This window comes from Amblyomma mixtum, chromosome 2, assembly GCF_055824585.1.
Source record: "Amblyomma mixtum isolate Tamu chromosome 2, ASM5582458v1, whole genome shotgun sequence".
Lineage (NCBI taxonomy): Eukaryota > Metazoa > Arthropoda > Arachnida > Ixodida > Ixodidae > Amblyomma > Amblyomma mixtum.
In genome coordinates, this window is record NC_143013.1 from 47,490,397 (window position 1) to 47,508,568 (window position 18,172).

The 18,172-nt window shown below is 49.6% G+C and overlaps 1 protein-coding gene across 4 annotated transcripts in view; it reads right to left on the bottom strand.

The window, feature by feature from the left end:
• Nucleotides 1-2,278: 2,278 nt before the first annotated feature.
• LOC149359236 (uncharacterized) overlaps nucleotides 2,279-18,172 on the bottom strand; it is a 70,564-nt gene continuing 54,670 nt past the window's right edge. For 2 of the 4 annotated variants that reach the window (XM_089571512.1, XM_089571513.1), the window contains exons 2-5: nucleotides 12,976-13,068; nucleotides 7,554-7,869; nucleotides 6,429-6,474; nucleotides 4,934-5,073 (exon numbers count right to left, since the gene is read on the bottom strand). In XM_089571512.1, the coding sequence (XP_089427638.1) occupies nucleotides 7,559-7,869; nucleotides 12,976-13,054 (390 nt within the window). In that variant the 5' untranslated portion in view covers nucleotides 13,055-13,068 and the 3' untranslated portion in view covers nucleotides 4,934-5,073; nucleotides 6,429-6,474; nucleotides 7,554-7,558. Of the gene's footprint in view, nucleotides 5,074-6,428; nucleotides 6,475-7,553; nucleotides 7,870-12,975; nucleotides 13,069-18,172 lie in introns of all 4 variants that reach the window. The other 2 variants (XM_089571510.1, XM_089571511.1) reach the window with 1 other exon arrangement.

The following is an 18,172-nucleotide window of genomic DNA, read 5'->3' on the forward strand; positions in this document are numbered from 1 at the left end:
CGCAGTGTTACGAACAGAGACCTGCAGGCGCATTTTCCGCCTGATAACTCAGCATGAAAGGCACCCGTTACCTTCGGCGCTTCATGAAGTCTTGTACATCAAGTATTTCAACACCACTGCGAGCTTCTTCCAAGCTATGAATTTTGGAAAGGAAACACAGAAAATCCCTCATGGCATTTATTTATTCCTATAATACAGTTGTCTGTCGAAGGGATAATTAGGAAGTGTAACATAATGATCTTGGCTGCTCAGCAGTTAGCACTTTACCAGATACACATGCAGTATACCGGTTACATTCATGTGTATACTGACGGCTCCAGTTTTGAAAATTCATCAGCGTCCGCGTTTGTGATTCCGAACCTGAATGAGCAACGGGCATGTAAACTGGCTCAGGCGACAGAATCAACGACTGCTGATATTTATTTTATTTATTTGGCTCTCCAGTTCATCTCATCGGTGTGATACCCGCGTATGTGGGTAATCTTTGGCGACTGGAATACGAAGTTCTTAAGGAATTTTCTAACGCTACGAAAAAGCAGCATATTATAGTCCTCCAGTGGATACTCGGACATTGATTTATTCCTGGAAATACCGAGGCGGATGCAGCCTCTAGGCAAGCACAATCCAATGCTCTCACTTCTGGCTTTCCGCTATCGAGAGCCGCACTGCGCCGTTTTTTGGGGTCCATTCGTAATAAAATGAACGAACAGACGCGGTTTGAGCCAAACCATAGAAGCTTTGGTCTGCATTTCATCGATCCTTTGCTGCGGTTTAATATTCCATTATCTATGAACAGAAGTTTAGTACTGCTCCTTCACCGCTTACATTTGGGAACGGCTTACACGAAGCACTTTCTTCATAGCATTGGCCGCGCAGACAGCCTACGGTGTGAGCGTGGCAACGAAAATAAGGATGTGGCTCACCTATTATTGGATTGCAGAGTGCGTGGCAACTTCAGGTCGCAGTTGAAGAGAGACCTGAGCGCTCGCGACAAAAGACCCTTAAGTCTACAAAAGTTATGAGGCCCGTGGCCGACGTGTGTACTGCAAAAGCGAGCACTTGCGGCGTTGATATCATTCCTTGAGGACAGCGGCATCCTTGCGAAAAACTAGCCTAGTAGAAATGAATAAGTCAATGTTAGAACACTTACCACTCTGTGAGTGAGTGCTTCAATAGCTTCGTTATTTGCTTTTGCTGTGTGTACTGCAAAGAAGGCTATTTGCTTTTTTTGTTTTTGTGAGTGAATCCTTCAATAGCGTTGTTATTCACTTTTGCTGTGTATACTGAAAATTATCTTATTTTTTGTTCTTCTGTCCTTGTTTATTCATACCCCTTATGTATATTGTATTGTTTACTGTTCTGTTAACATTCCCAGTGTTTATGTTCGCACATAAATATTACTGCTCTTGACGCTTGTATTTTGTGTACTGTGTGTTTGTGTTATGTCACGTTGAACTGCAGACCAAGTGGTTGCTATGAACTGCTGAAAAGGAGTAGCCTGAGCCGCTGTATGCGGCACCAACCTCTCCTCTCTTGTTCTTGTAAAGCCGGGTTAGAGAACATAGCACTACGCCGTAAAATTTACCGCGAGTTATCTTTCCACGTCGTGATCTCCTTACAAAGTTAATCACATGAACTGCCAGTCATCCCATTATGCATATTCTTTTTTACCGCGAACAAAACTGAATGGAGCGCTTTGCCATCACATAATGCCACAGAATCTGATCTAAATAACTTCCAACATCTTATTCACTCAGGCTTCAACAACTAAAAAGGAATTGTTTTTCATCTGTATTTCACCGTACTTTTCCCGGCCTTGTCTTTTTCTTGGGGTGGTGTGTTATTTATTCCTAAAATTTTCCTGCAATGTGTATGGTTTAGATTCTTTCTGTGGATGCCTATTTTTCATTAATATTTGTGATTTCTGTTGGTTTTGTTTTAGTGCTTTTAGAAATATGCCTTGTACCCCCCCCCCCCCCCCCCTCCACATGTAATACCCAAGAGTGAAGCCTTTGGGGCTATTTTGAATAAATCGATCAACGCTCAATCAATGCGTTGCCAGCTGAGCGCATACACTGAAATTATCACGCCTGCTTGGCTTCATGGCTGATTATTGAGCCGGCCTCAGTTCCGTGCTGATATCTGTTTGTTCATATACCTTGTAAGGTACTTTTCCTTCAACTTTTTCCCGAGAAGGAAGGAACAAGCACAGTGGCTTCGGCAAAGCAATTTAAGATTTCTGGCACATTTCCGAAAGAAACAGCGCAATGCACAAAGGTGTGGAATGGAAACTTTATTTCTCTTTGCTTAGCGAAGCAGAAAGAAAGAAAAGCGGAACAGGGCAGCCCGGCACATCGTCTTCAGCACTGCCATCAACGTAGGGGCTCTCGAACATCCCGCGAGGAATCCAACTCATTCAAGGAGGACCGTGCCAAGAAGGGTGGAATGAACAGTGGACCGTCACCTAGACCGCTATTGTCATCTTAGCCACAGTGATGTCGTAACTGAATCCGTAAAGAAGCGGCGGCAGAAAGGAAAAGTAACTTTCAGCCCCACACGCAATAAATATATTTATATATTTTTGTAGGAACTCCCTTACGACACGACGCAAGTTGGAAACTGCTCGTGTGTAACTGCATGCCTGCTACACAGAGCTGATGTTGCACACACATGCAGAGGAGTTGAACGCCACTCTGATCTCGGTGATTTTATTGGTTCGCCTTTTAGGTCCCGGTACACCTCAGCATCGCTTGTCTCCCTACGCTCGTTCGCGTTTAATGTTATTTACTTTTTTCAAGGTTCCTCGCTCGAAGGGCACCACCCAACACATCTCAGACGGACGCAGAAAGCAGAAGAGCAGCGGCGATGCCTCGTAAGGCAGTGAGGGCTCTATCAACACCCCTGACGAGCATTGTGAGGCAATATTAAGGCGGAAGCCTTTAATGCCTCATCGTTGTAAGCAGGAGCTGTCGACAAGAAATGTCACGCTTTTCAGTTGGTCGAAACGGTCGTAACGTCACAGTGCGCGAATTTCAAACGGGGCCAATTGCACTTTGGCTACTAACCATGGAACCAATTAAAGGGATCGTATAGTGATGCTCCAAGTAAGTCTGAGTTTAGTTAATTGCTTACTTAACCAATTAACCTTTCTAGTCAGGCCAGATAAATAAATAAAACCGAGTAAGAAATTAGCCGAGCTTGGGAATCGAACCCCGGTCTCCGGAGTGCGAGTCGAGCACACTACCACTCGGCTATGCCAGTTCAATGGTTTGGAATGAACAAAGGTGCGTCTAGTGAATACGGTGTCTTCGTTCACTCCCATCTTCCTCCCTTCCCGTTACGGCGAGGTTCAGGTGTGCACCGAGATATGCGAGACAGATAATTTCCTTTCCTCAAAAAACAATTTACTGACGAGCAAGGCGTATTTGTCCGCGTTTCAGATTGGTCCAAATTGTCGTGATGTCACCACGCGCGAATTTTGACGGGTGTCCACCGAAATATGTGAGGCAGTTACTGCGCAACTTTCTTTCGTCAAATACAATTTTCGACTAGTGCTACTGATATATGCGAGACAGTTAATGCGTAATTTCCTTTCCTCAAATACAATTTTCATTTTCTTCATTACGGCCCCTCTTTCTTCTTTCACTCCACTTCCTCCCTTCCTGTACGGTGTGGCTCAGGTGTCCACCGAGACGACAGAGAATTACTGCGCCATTTACTTTCCTTAAAAAGCGTTGCGTTCAAAGGGCAAGGCATCGCGCCGAACGGGTGGTGGCGTTCAATGGACTCCGTGGCAGCGCTACAACACGCTGTCGCGTTCCACTCCTAAAGGCGAAGCTTAAGCGTCATTAATTGGCAGTTAATTAATGCACCAACAAAATGTGAAGTGAACAATCGTGTAGCAGAATGCAGCACTCAGGCTTTCGCCTTTCAGCACTTTAGCCGCTAAAGTTCCTCGTAATTTTTTGTATGGCCACAGTCGACTCCTGTCGGCTGCTTTGGGGCGTAAGTGTAGGTCTATACATTCACCTCTACAGTTTGCACAGAAATTATTTCTAATAACACTTTCAGAGATTACGCAGCATATTAGCGAACAGAGCAAATGTGTGCAGCCAATTCTTGCTCCGTCGCGTGTTGCTCTTCTGTTTATACGCATTACACCGTACGCGAATATACCAAGTTTGTTTTCTTAGGGCCTGAACTCGCAACAAACACGCCCATTGTTGTATTTACTCGCGTAATAAGATCCGATGAGCAGTGTAGCGTTTATTGACCCGCAGCCGACTGAGTTGAAATCAAACAACGCACATCAAAACTGAGGTCGCAAATTTGGTTACAGTCGCCCACCGCAGTCGGTGGTCATATCACAATGCACGGGAGCACAAGACGTAACCCCTATGGCGAGCCAATATTCCTCGTGCAGTTGCAACTTACAGCTGCCGGTAAAAGATGGAAGAAGAGCCCGATTCTCGATGTAGACGGCGCTTGCTGAGACTCAGAAACCGGGTGGGATACCATCAGTGTGAGTGCTAGCTGCTCCCGTCAGCAGAACTACAGTGAGAAATGGCGGCACACTTTAACGCGCTCCGTAATTTTTGGGGTGCGAGCATTTCGCCGCTGTCTGCAGGACCGGCGCGCCAACGCGCAGCGGTTTGCATATGGTAGAGGACGCTCTGCGCGACGTTTGCTTTTATTCTCGTTTTGCGGCGCTGCGTGGTTGACGGACTGTAGCGGGGTTTCGTCACTTCCGGAGCGCCCCGGCGGACTCTGGCTGCTCGGCCGACAGCAGCAGATCGGCGTCCGGGAGGACCCTCTTGCCCGGACCGCCGAGGAACTCCGAGTAGCGCTTTCCCGGGCCGCCCAGGAACTCGGAGAAGCGTTTTCCGGGACCGCCCAGGAACTCCGAGAAGCGCTTGCCGGGCCCTCCCAGAAACTCCGAGAGTCGCTTGCTGGGCCTCGACCGGTGGCCGCCCAGGATCCAGTCCAGGGACGCGCCGCTGTGGCTCCTCACAAATGGACTGCCCTCTCCGGCGTACAGCTGCTGCAGGCTTCTGCTAAGCGCCCCGTCCGGGTCTGTGCACGACAGGGAGAGAGGGCCGTCAACGTGGTGGAACCCCACCAGTGTGCTTCTGTACGGTGCTGGTTGCCCTTTGTTTTCTTTGGACACTTGGGGACAGGCGTTAAAGGTCTAAACACTGATGAGAGCGCAGCGGGCAAGATCAGATGCAGAGAGTCAATTTCGCCAGTGGACTACCACATAACCAGATGCTGCTTATTTGTCTACTGCCTCTTTCAATGCGGCCCTCTCGAAGGTCATTCATTTGCCAAGATTATACTCCAAGTGTCGCCACCTGTGAGTCGATTAATGGTGGAACGAAAGAATGCGGCGGTGAACTAGCGAAGCTGCAAAGCACCACTGTTTCCAACACAAGTCTGCGCTGGAAGGAGGGTTCAGCGCTGCGGTGCGCTCCATTTCTGTGGCGGCGTGCTCATACGTGTAGGCTTCAAGATTTGCGGCAGGGTTCGATCAAGTTTAGCATAGGTTTCCTTCATTGCCTGATATCGGAGGCTATTGAACAAACTCTAATGTTAGTTTGTTCACTACCAGCTTCAGCAGCAAAAGGGGACTTTCCTGTTTCGTATGAAATGACCGTCGCGGGGTTAATACACTATCTTCGTGTTCCGCGCCCTCTCGTGGAGATCAGCGTTGCGTCTTCTGGCAGCCACAGCTTTAAATCCATGATTTATAAAAGCCGTCGCTAGCGCTTCACAGGTTCCCATGAATATTCGCACAAGCAGCGAATAATCAGAGAGATATTCGATTTGTATTCGATTCGCTTCTTTCACTATTTGATTACTATTCGATTTGGTTTTTAACTACGCTATTCGTGTTCGATATGGCTGTGATAATCGTAACCTATAATTGTAGAGAATCCTGGGAAGCCCTGCTGCGGAGCGAGGCCCCTGCTTCACAGCAACAAGCCATCCGCCTGGCGGAAGAAGCCGCGAGGAATCAAGACCTCTTCGCCTGCTTCTAATCGCGGAGGTCCCCCCCGGCCCCCGTCACCAAGGCCTGCGTGCCGGGGACAGGGAGTAGGGGGCTTCCTTATCTGGCGGAAAATAAAGTTGTCATCATCATCATCATCTGTGATAATCGTTGACCCCTAGAATAAGCATCATCATCAACAACAAACAGCAAAAAAAGAAGAGATGCATGGGAACGTTCGCAGCAGGCTAAGTGCAAGTGCATGAGCGCGGACATTTTTAGTCAAGTGCCAAAGGCGGTTGCACCTCAGTGCCTGCGCAAGCAACGGAGGCTGCAACATGTCATGCGCGTTATGACGTCTCAGTGCAGAGTTTGACAGGGCTTTCAAGCGCCAGTTATTTAGGAACACAGTTTAGTAGTGATGTTTAGAACTCAGACTCACGTGTTGGTCGGTGCTGAGCGAGCCATACAAAATTTTCTTATGATGCCTTGAAAGGAAAGAAAGAAATGCAGAATTACTGTGCAGTCATGCGGGGCACACGATTCGCTTTAGACATGGTTTAGAAACTTCTAATGCAACGAGGCAACTTTAGAGTCATTTTAGAACCAGAAGAGCTCGAACAAACAAAGGAGGAGTTTCGGTGATCAGGCGGGTCGGCAGGTGCAAATGCGACCAAAGGAAGTGCGCAGCGTTCCGCTTCACGCTCACATGTCCGAATGAGCTTTTGCCGCCTGCGCCGTCGATCGCCCATCCAGAGAAAGAAATGGGAAAGACGATTTAGATAGCGCGGCACAATGGCTACGAAAGCCGGGATCGACCGCGTTCTGCAGAGGAACATACAAACAGACTCGTATTAATTGCCGTTTTTGACACAACCCTCTTTCTCGTCTTTTTTTCTTCTATTGTGAACGACACTGCGCCGTTTTGGCAGCGAACGTTTCGAATCGGATCGATGATGATCTCGTTTCTATGTTCCTGCAAACAGGCAAGTAATGGTTTATACGCGCTGTTTAGTAAGAGGAAAACTTTTGCGTTCAGCGCAATGGGCGCTTGCAAGGTTTAGTCTGACATGCTGTAATTACACCCAGGAGTTGTCAACTCGCCGCAGAAGTATGAGTATGGGAAATGGGTGTTTGAATTCGTCGTCGGCGATTTAATGTGGCTCCCTGCGGATGGCGCAGCCAAACTCAGCAGCCACGAAGGAAGGTCGTGGTGGCCACAAGGCAATCGATAGAACTGCGGGAAAGTTCATCTATACAGTTTGCCCTGCGGATCATTTTGTGTGCCTACATTTTGTGACCCGTTTAATTGCAACAGGGTAGTCATCTGTGTGCCACTGCACAACACTGTCCAGTTGCTAAATATACAGACGTATATATATAAAAAAGTACGTTCTACATCCAGTGTTACCACTCACGGAGTAGTTGACAATGTTTGCGCTTAAAATAGACCCCCGTGAAGCAGGCATAGCAAGTGTTGTAAGAGCGCAATAAAATAAAGAAATGAAAGAAATTGCAGCTGTTCCACACTTTCCCACGGTGGGCCTAGCGGGGATCCTCGCGGTACCTGTCTTACGCGTCCGGGCTGCTCCGTTTCCTCCGGCCGAGGAACTCGGAGCCCATCCGCTTGGGCAGCAGCAGGGCGCGCTTGCCCAGGAACTCGGAGCCGATGCGCTTCTCCTTGGCCGCCACGGCGGCGAGGTCCAGGTCGTCGTCCTCGTCCGGGGCGTCGTAGGCGAACCGGTTGAGGCCCCCCCGCAGCAGCCTGGCCACGCGCAGCGCCGGCGACCGGGCGGCCAGCTCTTCGTCCCACAGGCCCACGGGCAGCAGCGCGTCGTCCAGTCGCGAGCGCTTGCCGAGAAACTCGGAGCCCATGCGCTTCGCTGGGCGGACAACAGCGCTCTTGGTCAGCCTCAGCGCGCCTTTTTACTTTACTGTACGCCACGTTGCGCGAGTTACGCCGACTCCGTCGCTTTGACCTTCAGCTGCTCCGGAGCTGCGCCGAAACCGATGAGGAGCGGGAGCTTCGAAAGCAAAGGAAAGATGCATAGCCCCGGGGCAATGGACACCTCAGTCATGCTTCAAGCTACGTGGCGGTAGGGTTGGCAACGTTGGCATTGACAACGTTGTGACAGAAACACGGCACTGAAGCCACTGAAGCTACACGCCGTCGGCGTTCATTCGGTTATTGGCGCTGACAACGTTCTAGACTCCGATGATTTTTACGAAAGGAAGGGTTACTGGCTCGCTGGGATCCGGGGGTCCTAGGAGGTCCGAATTTCTCTGAAAAATAAAATTTTTCTTTTCCTCTCCCTGGGTCAATGGACGCCTCAATCGCGTTATGAGGTAAGTGGCTGTGGTGAGAGACAGAGAGACGTTGCTTGCATGCGTTAGCGGTGACAACATTGTGGAAGACACGTGGCATTGCAGCAATAGGCCGCAGCTTTTATTGGGTGAACAAACTCTCGCGATCAATCATTAATTTAACTGCCACTTGCCACGGTGACAGTCTGGATACGCTGCTTATCCAGTGTACAAAACGCACTCAACGTTACATAAGCCAAGCCACGTCTTGTTGTCCGATACACCAGGGCTTTTCGCTCTCTAACCAGGTTCAGCAGTATGGTTTGGTTTATTGGGGTTTAACGTCCCGAAGCAACTCAGGCTATGAGGGACGCCGTAGTGAAGGGCTCCGGAAATTTCGACCACATGGGGTTCCTTAACATGCACTGACATGACACAGCATACGGGCCTCAGGAATTTCGCCTTCATCGAAATTCAGCCACCGCGGCCGGGATCGAACCCGCGTCTTTCGGGTCAGCAGCCGAGCGCCGTAACCACTGAGCCACCGCGGCGGGGCGGTTCAGCCGTATGTTAAAATTACGCACGGTTTAGGTTCAGCAGTATGCCTAAACCGCATGTAATTTTAACACAATAGCGTTAAAACCACATATTCGCTTCTATAATAATATTATGAGGTGGTCGAACTGTGTGCTGGTATATATAGCCTGGAAAATATTTCCCTTGTTTGTTATTCCTCATTCGATGTGGAAAATAGGTCCTGCAGCGAGCTTAAGCTTCCCGGAATTTTTTACTAGCTTTTTTTTTCTAGCTTTTTATCCGCCGCGGTGCCTCAGTGGTTATGGCGCTCGGCTGCTGACCCGAAAGACGTGGGTTTGATCCCGTGCGCGGCGGTCCAATTTCGATGGAGGCGAAACTCTAGAGGCCCATGTACTGTGCGATGTCAGTGCACATTAAAGAACCCCAGGGGTTTGAAATTATCTGGAGCCCTTCACTACGGCGTCCCTCATAGCCTGAGTCGCTTTGGGACGTTAACCAAAAGACAAACCTTTTTTCTGGCTTGCCGCGCTTCTCGCCGCGTTGGGCGAGCGGTCATCACGCTTACTCAAACGAGCACGTTCAGAGAGCTGGGAGGCTGTCCTGCTCGGCTGCTCTACGTTAGAGAGCCAAAGAGTCCTCGTCGCTATAGGGCCCGAGCTGCCGCGGAAGCCACAAGGATCCCGGACTAGGGACTTCTCCTAAATTTCTGGCCCTTAAGGCCAGTCCCCACTCTCTCCTGTAAATAGCCCTAAATAAATGTTTTCCATCAGCACCACCACTCGCTTCAGCCAGCCGCTGCCAAGGTAAGGGCGTCGTATCGCGCTCGGATTTTATCGCTCAATGCTACGGGTGGCTGCCTGCTGCAAAAGTCTGCTGTATCAGGGAGCAGACCGCGAGAATATTGCCTGCCTCGCGAGGGGACCGCTTTGCGTGCTGGCCTGGGTGACCGGTTGGCGTAGCGGAGATTTCCTTCGAAAGGCCGGCCCTCCTGGTCGCCCACTGACAGCCATGCAGCCACCCGCGGAAACCGCGACCGGGAGGGAAGCGTTGCTGCCGGGCTTCGCGCGCGACCGCGATTAATGCGAATTTCTGCAGGGCCGCTGATTGCTCCATTTGTCGCTGACGGCAAAAGATGTCGTGCGCTTCTCATGCGCCATTAGGCGGATGAATTCCTCGTGGCGGAGTCGCCACTGCGGGCAACCATTACAGGCGCAATTCTGCGTGCCTCTTTGGGAAAGGCCGGATGGCTTCGCGTTGCGTCAGTGAGCGACGGGAGCAGAAATCGCCCCCCGAGATGACGCTCAGGCAGAGAAGCGCCGCCCTACCCTGGCCCCACTGCGGAGAAAGCCCCATCGCTGCTGTCAGCCAGCCAAATGTAATCTCACCTCTTCTTCGAGGGGGGATCTTTGCGCGTTTCTACGCTAGACGCGGCAGAGTGGTTCAATCGTTCGGAGTTGATTCAAAGCGTACGCAGGCTGTACGTGATACCTGAGAGCAAGTAAACTTCTCCGATGCGCAAAAATTTTAACGCACCATCGTTAACGGCTCCGTGTCGCTGAAAAGCCGGTGTCGTCGTCGGCGGCGTTGGTCGTCAGCGAAAAATCCCAGAAGTATTAATAAATAAGTCTTTCGGGTCGTAGCTTAGATTAGTCTACAAGGTTTAAACTGACCTAACCGCAGAATGTTCCAAATGGTGCAATAGAATTCAGCGTTTCGAGCAGCATAAACTTACGAGTTAAGTTAGAGAGCTTGCGGCAGCAATTCGAACCGGCGACCTATAATCGGGGCTGCGGGAGTCCACCGAGATGTGAGACAATTACTGAGCCGTTTCCTTTCCTCAAAAATGCGTTGCGTTCAAAGCTGTTTCCAACGTGCTAGGCGTGAAGCTGAATGGGTGGTGGCGTTCAGAGGACTCCCTGGCAGCGCTGCGACACGCTGTCGCTCCACGCCTAAAGGCGAATGTTAAGCACCTTCCAATTTTTTGGTTACCTTTTTTTGAAGAAATGAAAGGAGCAGTATCTGTCTCACTTCTCGGTGGAGACCTCAACCGCGCCGTGAGGGAAGGGAGGAAGGTGGGAGTGGAAGAAGAGAGAAAGAGGTACCGCAGTGGAGGCCTCTAAATAATTTTTTGTCCACTTTGGGATTAATGAATGCGGCGCAACTGAAGTCGAGAGGCGAGGGAAAGCGCTCGCTGTACTTCGGCATCATTTTACATTGCCCGTAACATGCACTCATGAAACTTGTGTAGAAATTTAAAAGGAAAGGGACGACCATCCGGCCTATTTGACCTCAGCAGCCGGCGGTTCTTAAAAAGGGGCTTCAGTTAAAAACCATCTTCCCGTGGGGTTCCTGTGATCACTGAGCATCATTACAGGTCTCTATCGCGCCATTTTTCAAGGGTGACTTAGGCATGCATGTGTACTACAGTGAGATAAATAGCGTAACTTAAACTCTATTTTCAGATAAAACAAGCTTTGCCAAGTGCACGCTCAGGCGCCATTGTATCCAACAGAAATGAGTTTCATTTGCAGGAATTTCAGAACACTGGAACTTTCAGTCAGTCAGAGTGTTGGAAAAGCGTTGGTCAATTCGGCAGAGGTGAAGCGAGATGGAATGTCTGCTTTAGGCTGGTGTGGCTGTGTCTTGTAGACTGGGAAGTAGGAGCACTTGCCATTTCTATAGCCAGGTTGCATTCGTGTCGCACAGAGTGGCGCGGTAGCGCTTGTTGGCGGAGCGGCATAGTGTTTCGTGTTTTGAATAACAATTATGAATGGCAGTGTTCAATGGTGAATTGCAACCTCTCATCAAAGGAACTATGTGCACAATTCATGGAGGAAGTATTCTCTATTGTGAAATAAACGCCTTTAGGAACCATTTGAATGCCTAACATTTACTTGGTTCACCCAATAAAAAACTCCGTGCTTACTTCACATGAGCAAGCTTTCAATTAAGCGATTATTTCCTCGTGGTTCCCTTAAATTCGTTCGAGTGCTGTTTCACTGCACAAGGGTGGATTCTTGGTTTACATCGCGGAGGTTGGGTGACGGTAGGTGATTGATGGTGGCGGAGAAAGCATTTATTAGGAAGGGACAGGAGGTATGTTTGGAACAGACCGTAAGGGACCGATCCTTACAAGCACTGGGTGGAGGTCCCTAGTTTGCCCGGGCGCGCCCGACTAAGGATTGTTGGGCCTGTAAGTCGTGGCAGCCGAGCAGGGTCGCCTCCCAGTCCTCCCGGGTTGGGTTGGGGATGGGGGGAATAGCGGGGTTGGAGGGATAGGCCTACACCATGTGATAGTGTCCGAAGACACTGCACTACATTGCGGGTAGCTGCCGTTAAATGACGGTAGGCGCCAACCGGGTGTCCTCGCGCATTGAGGGCATTCATTGGGAGAATGTGCACGTCTTGCGCGGGGGTAGCCCACCCCTCCAACTCCACCCGCGACGCGAGAAGCGCGTTCATTGACACGCCCCGAGTAGTATATGGTCATAACAAAAACTGTTGAGTCGGCCTCAGCGTTCTTATCGTAATCGCGCGAAGGGTACAGTCGTCGTAACAGAGAGATGATGCGGAAGTATTTGATCCGAACTTTGACACCTTCGTTAGCTGACAGTTTAAGGGGGATTTAGACGAGCAAAGGAGGCTGATGCGTTGTTAGAGTATGGTTTAGCTTATCATCGGTCCGTTGCACGAGCATCGCTTGCGGTAAGGAAAACGGGAGAATAGTCGATACGTGGTCACCTTTGGTCAAGTAATTCACAGGGTTCCGAAAACGTTGCAACCTTAGGTTTAATCGAGGCAATTTCATTTTTTTTATGCGGCACCAAATTTTAGTTTCACCGACAGCAAGCTTCTGGGGACCCAGACGCTTCGCAAGAAAACTTTCCACTGCCATTCTCTCTAAAAAGTTCATATCAGTCCTCATTTTTTGCATTCGGGGGATCATTTCGAGCGGCCAGGGAAGACGCGAATTCCTTTCATGAGCCATGCTCGTGCACACCGGCCATTGCAAGGTTTCTTTCCCTTTTAGAACTTTTAGACGGGGTTTAGGAAACGGATTTGAGAAATTCACAGTCAACGAGCACAGGCAACGCCCTGGACCAGCGTGGATTCTTTCACGCCGAGAGGGCTGAAGATGGTTGCATTACCCTCCATGTTGGCGTGCACGGCGCAGAAGAATCCGCTCGTGGCCAGCACCACGAGAGCGAAGAGGTGAAGGCAGCTCATGGCAGATCTGGTGCCTGCGTTGGAGAGAAGACCGGGCGGTTGAGTAACCTCGCTTGCGGGCTAATTGGGGGGGTGGGGGGGGGGGGGGGGGGTGGCATGCAGGGATGCGCAACGAATACACAACAAGTAAAAAAGCGAGTGCGCACTTGGCACCACACGCGGCGGTCACTCCGGAAGTAATGGCTTATTCTCTATAGGCAACTACGGCAGTCTCAAATAGCGCGGCACTGTCAGCCGTGCTTGTCGGTACAAGTTCGACCAACTACCCAGCACTGCGGCCAATGGGGCGTCACACCGAAGGCACCTCCTTTTGGCATAGTTTCCAACGGGCCAAGGTGTTCTCAACTTTCGAGGCCAATACGACGGGATGATGACGATGATGATGATGATGATGATGAGCACTGGAACGCTGCTATCACTTCTCGAACGATAGCCTTGTGCTGCGCTGCCTGAAGCTACATTAAGACGCTCGTGCGAGTGTGTGGCCGTGAACGAAGAAGCTCTCAATGCAAGCCCTGTGGCGTGCTGTGGCATGAAGAAACGCACGGCATCGTCGGGCATCGTGCAAGCCCTCTGTGCTCAGGAATCGCAGGTGTGGTCGTTATAGCACGAAAAAAATTCGACTCTTGACTTCGTACTGCATTGACGCCTCCACGGCACTCGCTGTCTCTCTTTGCTTCTCTTTGATACTTTTTGCCCCTCTTAGCTCTTAATTATCATCGAACAGGCCTTCATTAGCACATAAATTAACTATTTGGTTTTACTCATTGCTATCGATCATCGATTGCAATCACTTTCTTTTACATTTTTTTCTTATTAAATCACCTTAATTGATCACATTCATTCTGATTACACCCATTTTCACCTCAATCACGCAATTTGATTTTTAAATATTGGCGCCATTGCTGCTTTCCCATCCGCCTACTATATCCCCGTCCAGCCTATGGACCATTCAGCTACTTCTGCTTCTAATTAATTAAATATTTAATCTATGTTAATCAACCTTTTTGTTAGATTAATCACCACTTACCAAACACATTTGAATCCATTTCAAACTTTATTTTTACTCATTTGCCTATCTTTCCACTCTTTTGTCATTCACGGTTGTTTTCCCGTCCTCTCACTATATCGACGGCCGCGCAATTTGTATGGTTTTTCGACATTTTTGTTGTAATTAATTAACTAATAATCCTGCCAATATAATTTTTTTGCGCATCATGCTCACATTATCCTTTATCGATTACAACCATTCGTTTGATCCTAAATCTTCTGAGAACGCCACATCTGCTGCCGACACCTTTTGATGACACGAAATCGTCGACATAGCCAAGAAAGGCTTTCGCCCTAAAAAAAGAAAGAATCTGCAATGACTCTTGGTTGTAGCGCGCTACTACAAAACAAAAATGACAGACGAATAAGCGCATTCAACAACACGCATTTGTGTTGTGTAGTGGCGCACTATAACCAAGATCCAAAGCCAACTAGCCCCTGTTCCAGCACTGCTAGCAATGAAGATGTGCAGTGCAATCCCGCTGAGTTCTTCTCTTCGAGGACCAGAGGCAACGGTTTTAGCGGGCGTAAATCGTGAAGAAGCCCTGAAAGAATCATGTTTTAGCAGCGATCGCTTGACAAAAGAAAGTGAACCGCAGCTACTACTTCCTCGGAATGCCTCTACCTGCTGCAGATGCAGCTACACGTCTCCGTTCAGTGCACACTCCGAATTTGTAACGCATCCAGCAATTACTGATTGCGCGCGTTGAGTAGAGCAGGAAACATATGTTTTTCATTTCTCATAACACGCCTGCCCGGTCAAGTTGTCGCTGCTGAAAATCGTTGCCATTCGATTTTACGCAATCCAAGACCACTCGATCACAATACGAACTGTGCTTATGTTTAGAGGAGGGTGGAAAACAAGGACGACAAGAGGGCAGCTGTCGCTTGTGTGTTTCTGCGTCGACCCCGTTTTAAAACAACACTGCTTTAAATTTTGCATGACGAGTAACTGGCTTGCCTACAGCGAGATACTCGATTATGCACTCCTTCGAATATGGAGAGAACATATGGAGGTTCGATTCCCTCCTTGAACGCCCCCTGTTTTCCGCGCGCATGCGTGAATATCCCACGCACGCTATCTGCTGCGAGTGACAAGCGCCCCATTCTCCGGCTGCCATCGCTTCCCCGAGTGCAAATATCGCGCCCCTGAGATTGTGGGCCGACGCGAGAAAAAAGAAAAAGAAGAAGAAATAGGAGGCACTGCTCGGTAAATGCCGTCCGAGCTGTTCTATGACATTGTGTGGAAGGCCAGTGGAGTGTCGTGGGACAAAATTCAGCTTCCTCGTCTGGAAGCACAAACATGGAGAAAAACCGAAGAAGCTACGGCGGTGAAGGTGGGTAGCAAAGCTGCTGCGCTGAACTGGAAGCGCGAAAGGCAGACAGCGCCGTTCCTCTTCTCAGCATCGAGTTGCTCGGTGACAAGAAGAAACGATTAACCTCGTCACCTTGCACGGCTGGCATGCTGAGCGAGATCATCAGCTAGGTTTACTTATTCTTCCATCGTTAGGCTCCGGCTCCAGCAGAAATGACGGGAGCGCGTGCAAGAAGGCGCACCTCCCCGCCGCAGCTTCATTTTTCACGCGCTTAGCCCCCCGGTCACCCCTGCGCGTCGGTAATGGGCCACGCTGTTGCTCGCGAACGCCTAACGACCGCATTGTGCGGCCGACAAAGGGCGCAGCCACTGCGTCGGTTTTCCGATTCTCTTTCTCCCGCTGTTTTTTTTTTTGCGCGAAAACAAATTTTCGAGCCCTCCGTGCCCAACAAACCCGAGCCTCGTCACACGCGTGCATTTCTGAGAATATGCGCTCATATAATTATTTTTGTCATCGGCGTGCTTGTTACTTCGTACTAGATGCTGGAAACAGCTCTGCCATCTCCTGAGGATTCCTCCTTTTTCTCTCTTCGCTTTGAGAGGACGCCGTGAGTAGGCAGGCGAGAATCGGCGACGGATCATTCTTCATGAAGGGGTGCATCTGAGAAAGGAGGGGGATTCCCTTACAAAGCGCTCTCAGCGCCGCCTACCCGCCATTAGGCGAACAATGTCGGTGCTCCGGTGAAGAATGGAGCGGGTCTCACTCGGCAAGAGGGTTCGGGAAGATCCCTTCCTGTGTCACAAAGGTGCGCACCACTTTAGCTGCAAAACATACGAGCCCTTTACTGTGAACTGGGCGCTCACTTTGGTTGCTCCGTGTGATTTTTGAATTCGATTTAAATTTAGACGCCAACAGTGCTGGACGCAAGCTTAGGTAGACTAGCACAAAGCCCTCCAGTGCTGAATCGAGCAAAGCGTTGCGTTTAGGAGCGTCGCTTTTTGTTTGTAGAAACTCACACGAAATGTGCTGCAAAGCTTGATGCAACGCTTGCCACCTCCCTCCCTTACCTCCAGCTTTGTCCTTAAACCTTACAACCAGCACAGATCAACATATCCAAAGGGAACTCATAACCTCTGCATTCTGCCACTGACGTGATTCTCTAAAAAGGTCTTGCCCATTGTCAGAGAGAAAAAAAAAATTCTTAGGATGGTTGCGATTCTCCCAATCACGAAATTGAGCGCAACTGTGTCGGTGTCTCAGGCTGTGCAGGCTCATTGTTTCGCTTTGCTGGGTAGTCTGCATAACTGGCTGCGACATTAGTTCGATAGTAGCATTAGTTGATGAAGACATCTATGTGAAACGCACAGCATGCGATAATATGTGTAGTAGTCCGATAGCAGTATTAGTCGAAGAAGATGACCATGATGTGCAATGCACCACGCGAGATTGTGTTGCAGTTTAACACGAAGCGTGGTCGGCTCCGGCGATCATGCCCACTGCTTGTGTGCAGAGGCCAGCGAAGCTGATCTGTTCGCGGCGGAGCGGGTAATAGCCCCAGACGCAGCAATGCTTATTTTTATTTATTCGTTTATGATGTGTCTCGATCACTGCAACGGCGGCGACGCGGCTCAACCTACGAAGCGGCGCTTAAGAGTTGCACTGTAAAACTACGATTTTCCCAGTACTTCACTTTGCCTTTTTATCGTTTTCCATCGATCGGCTTGGCGATTTCCCGCTTTGCCGCCGTTCTGCCATGCTGCCCAATTTTTTTATCCTAGTCTTTTGAGGTCTGCCTAACCAGTCATAACACGCCACCTGTCGCAGCTGAACACACAGCCTCTCAAGTCTCCGTTCGCTATCTCTCCGGGCTGCACACCCCCGAATTGCTTTCTGCTGAGCTGGCGCATTCCATTCTCACAGTTCTGCAGGTCGACCGATCAATCCTCTTTAGGAGCCATCCTGCGTCGTCATGAAATTAAACTGCACGCTATCCACCCTAACACCCTTCCCTCATCACAACGTCCTCTTCCACACCGTGCCTTTCTCCTCGAAATAAAGGCCTTTATAAACTCCGCCAACGATGAGCGCTTTGTCCTGACGATGGCACGTCCTCTTGTCGAAACATTGGCAGGCACCCTGAGGATTTCCCCTCTCTTATTTACTCTGCCTGCCTGCCCTCTATACTATAATATCTGTTTTATACGCCAAAAAAAAAAAAGAAGGACTTCTTGTTGCGACTGTCGCGTTGATTTCCTGAAGTCACCGGCGCATTGCCTATTTTTTGTAATATAGGATGCATGATCGTTCCATCTGGGGTCGGATGTAATATGACGCCTAAGTATATTTAGCTGCTAAGCAGATAGATTATTACCTCTACGGCTGTAAGAAAGGTTGTCGTTTTCATGTTACTGACATAAGGGCAGCTTTCTCTGCGTTAATTGTCATTAGCCGTGTGGCGCACCACGCTTGTATACCTTGGCTAGTAAAGGATTTAAATGGACCTAGTCACTTAAGCTCCAGGTGGATCGGCTCTAGGTGCGCAGGGAAAGACAGCAAACGAAGCTGCTTACAGGAGTGCATGGGTTGGTCGTCCTTTTAATGCACGGGAGAAGCGAAGGCGCGAAGCACGGGAACTGCGGGAGAGGCTTAGGAAAATGGATCAGAAGATATAGGCCGCAAAAGATGTAGGGCACTTGTATGCAGTAAAGACATAGACAGGCCGCAGAAGAGAAAGATTAAACGGCTTACGTTA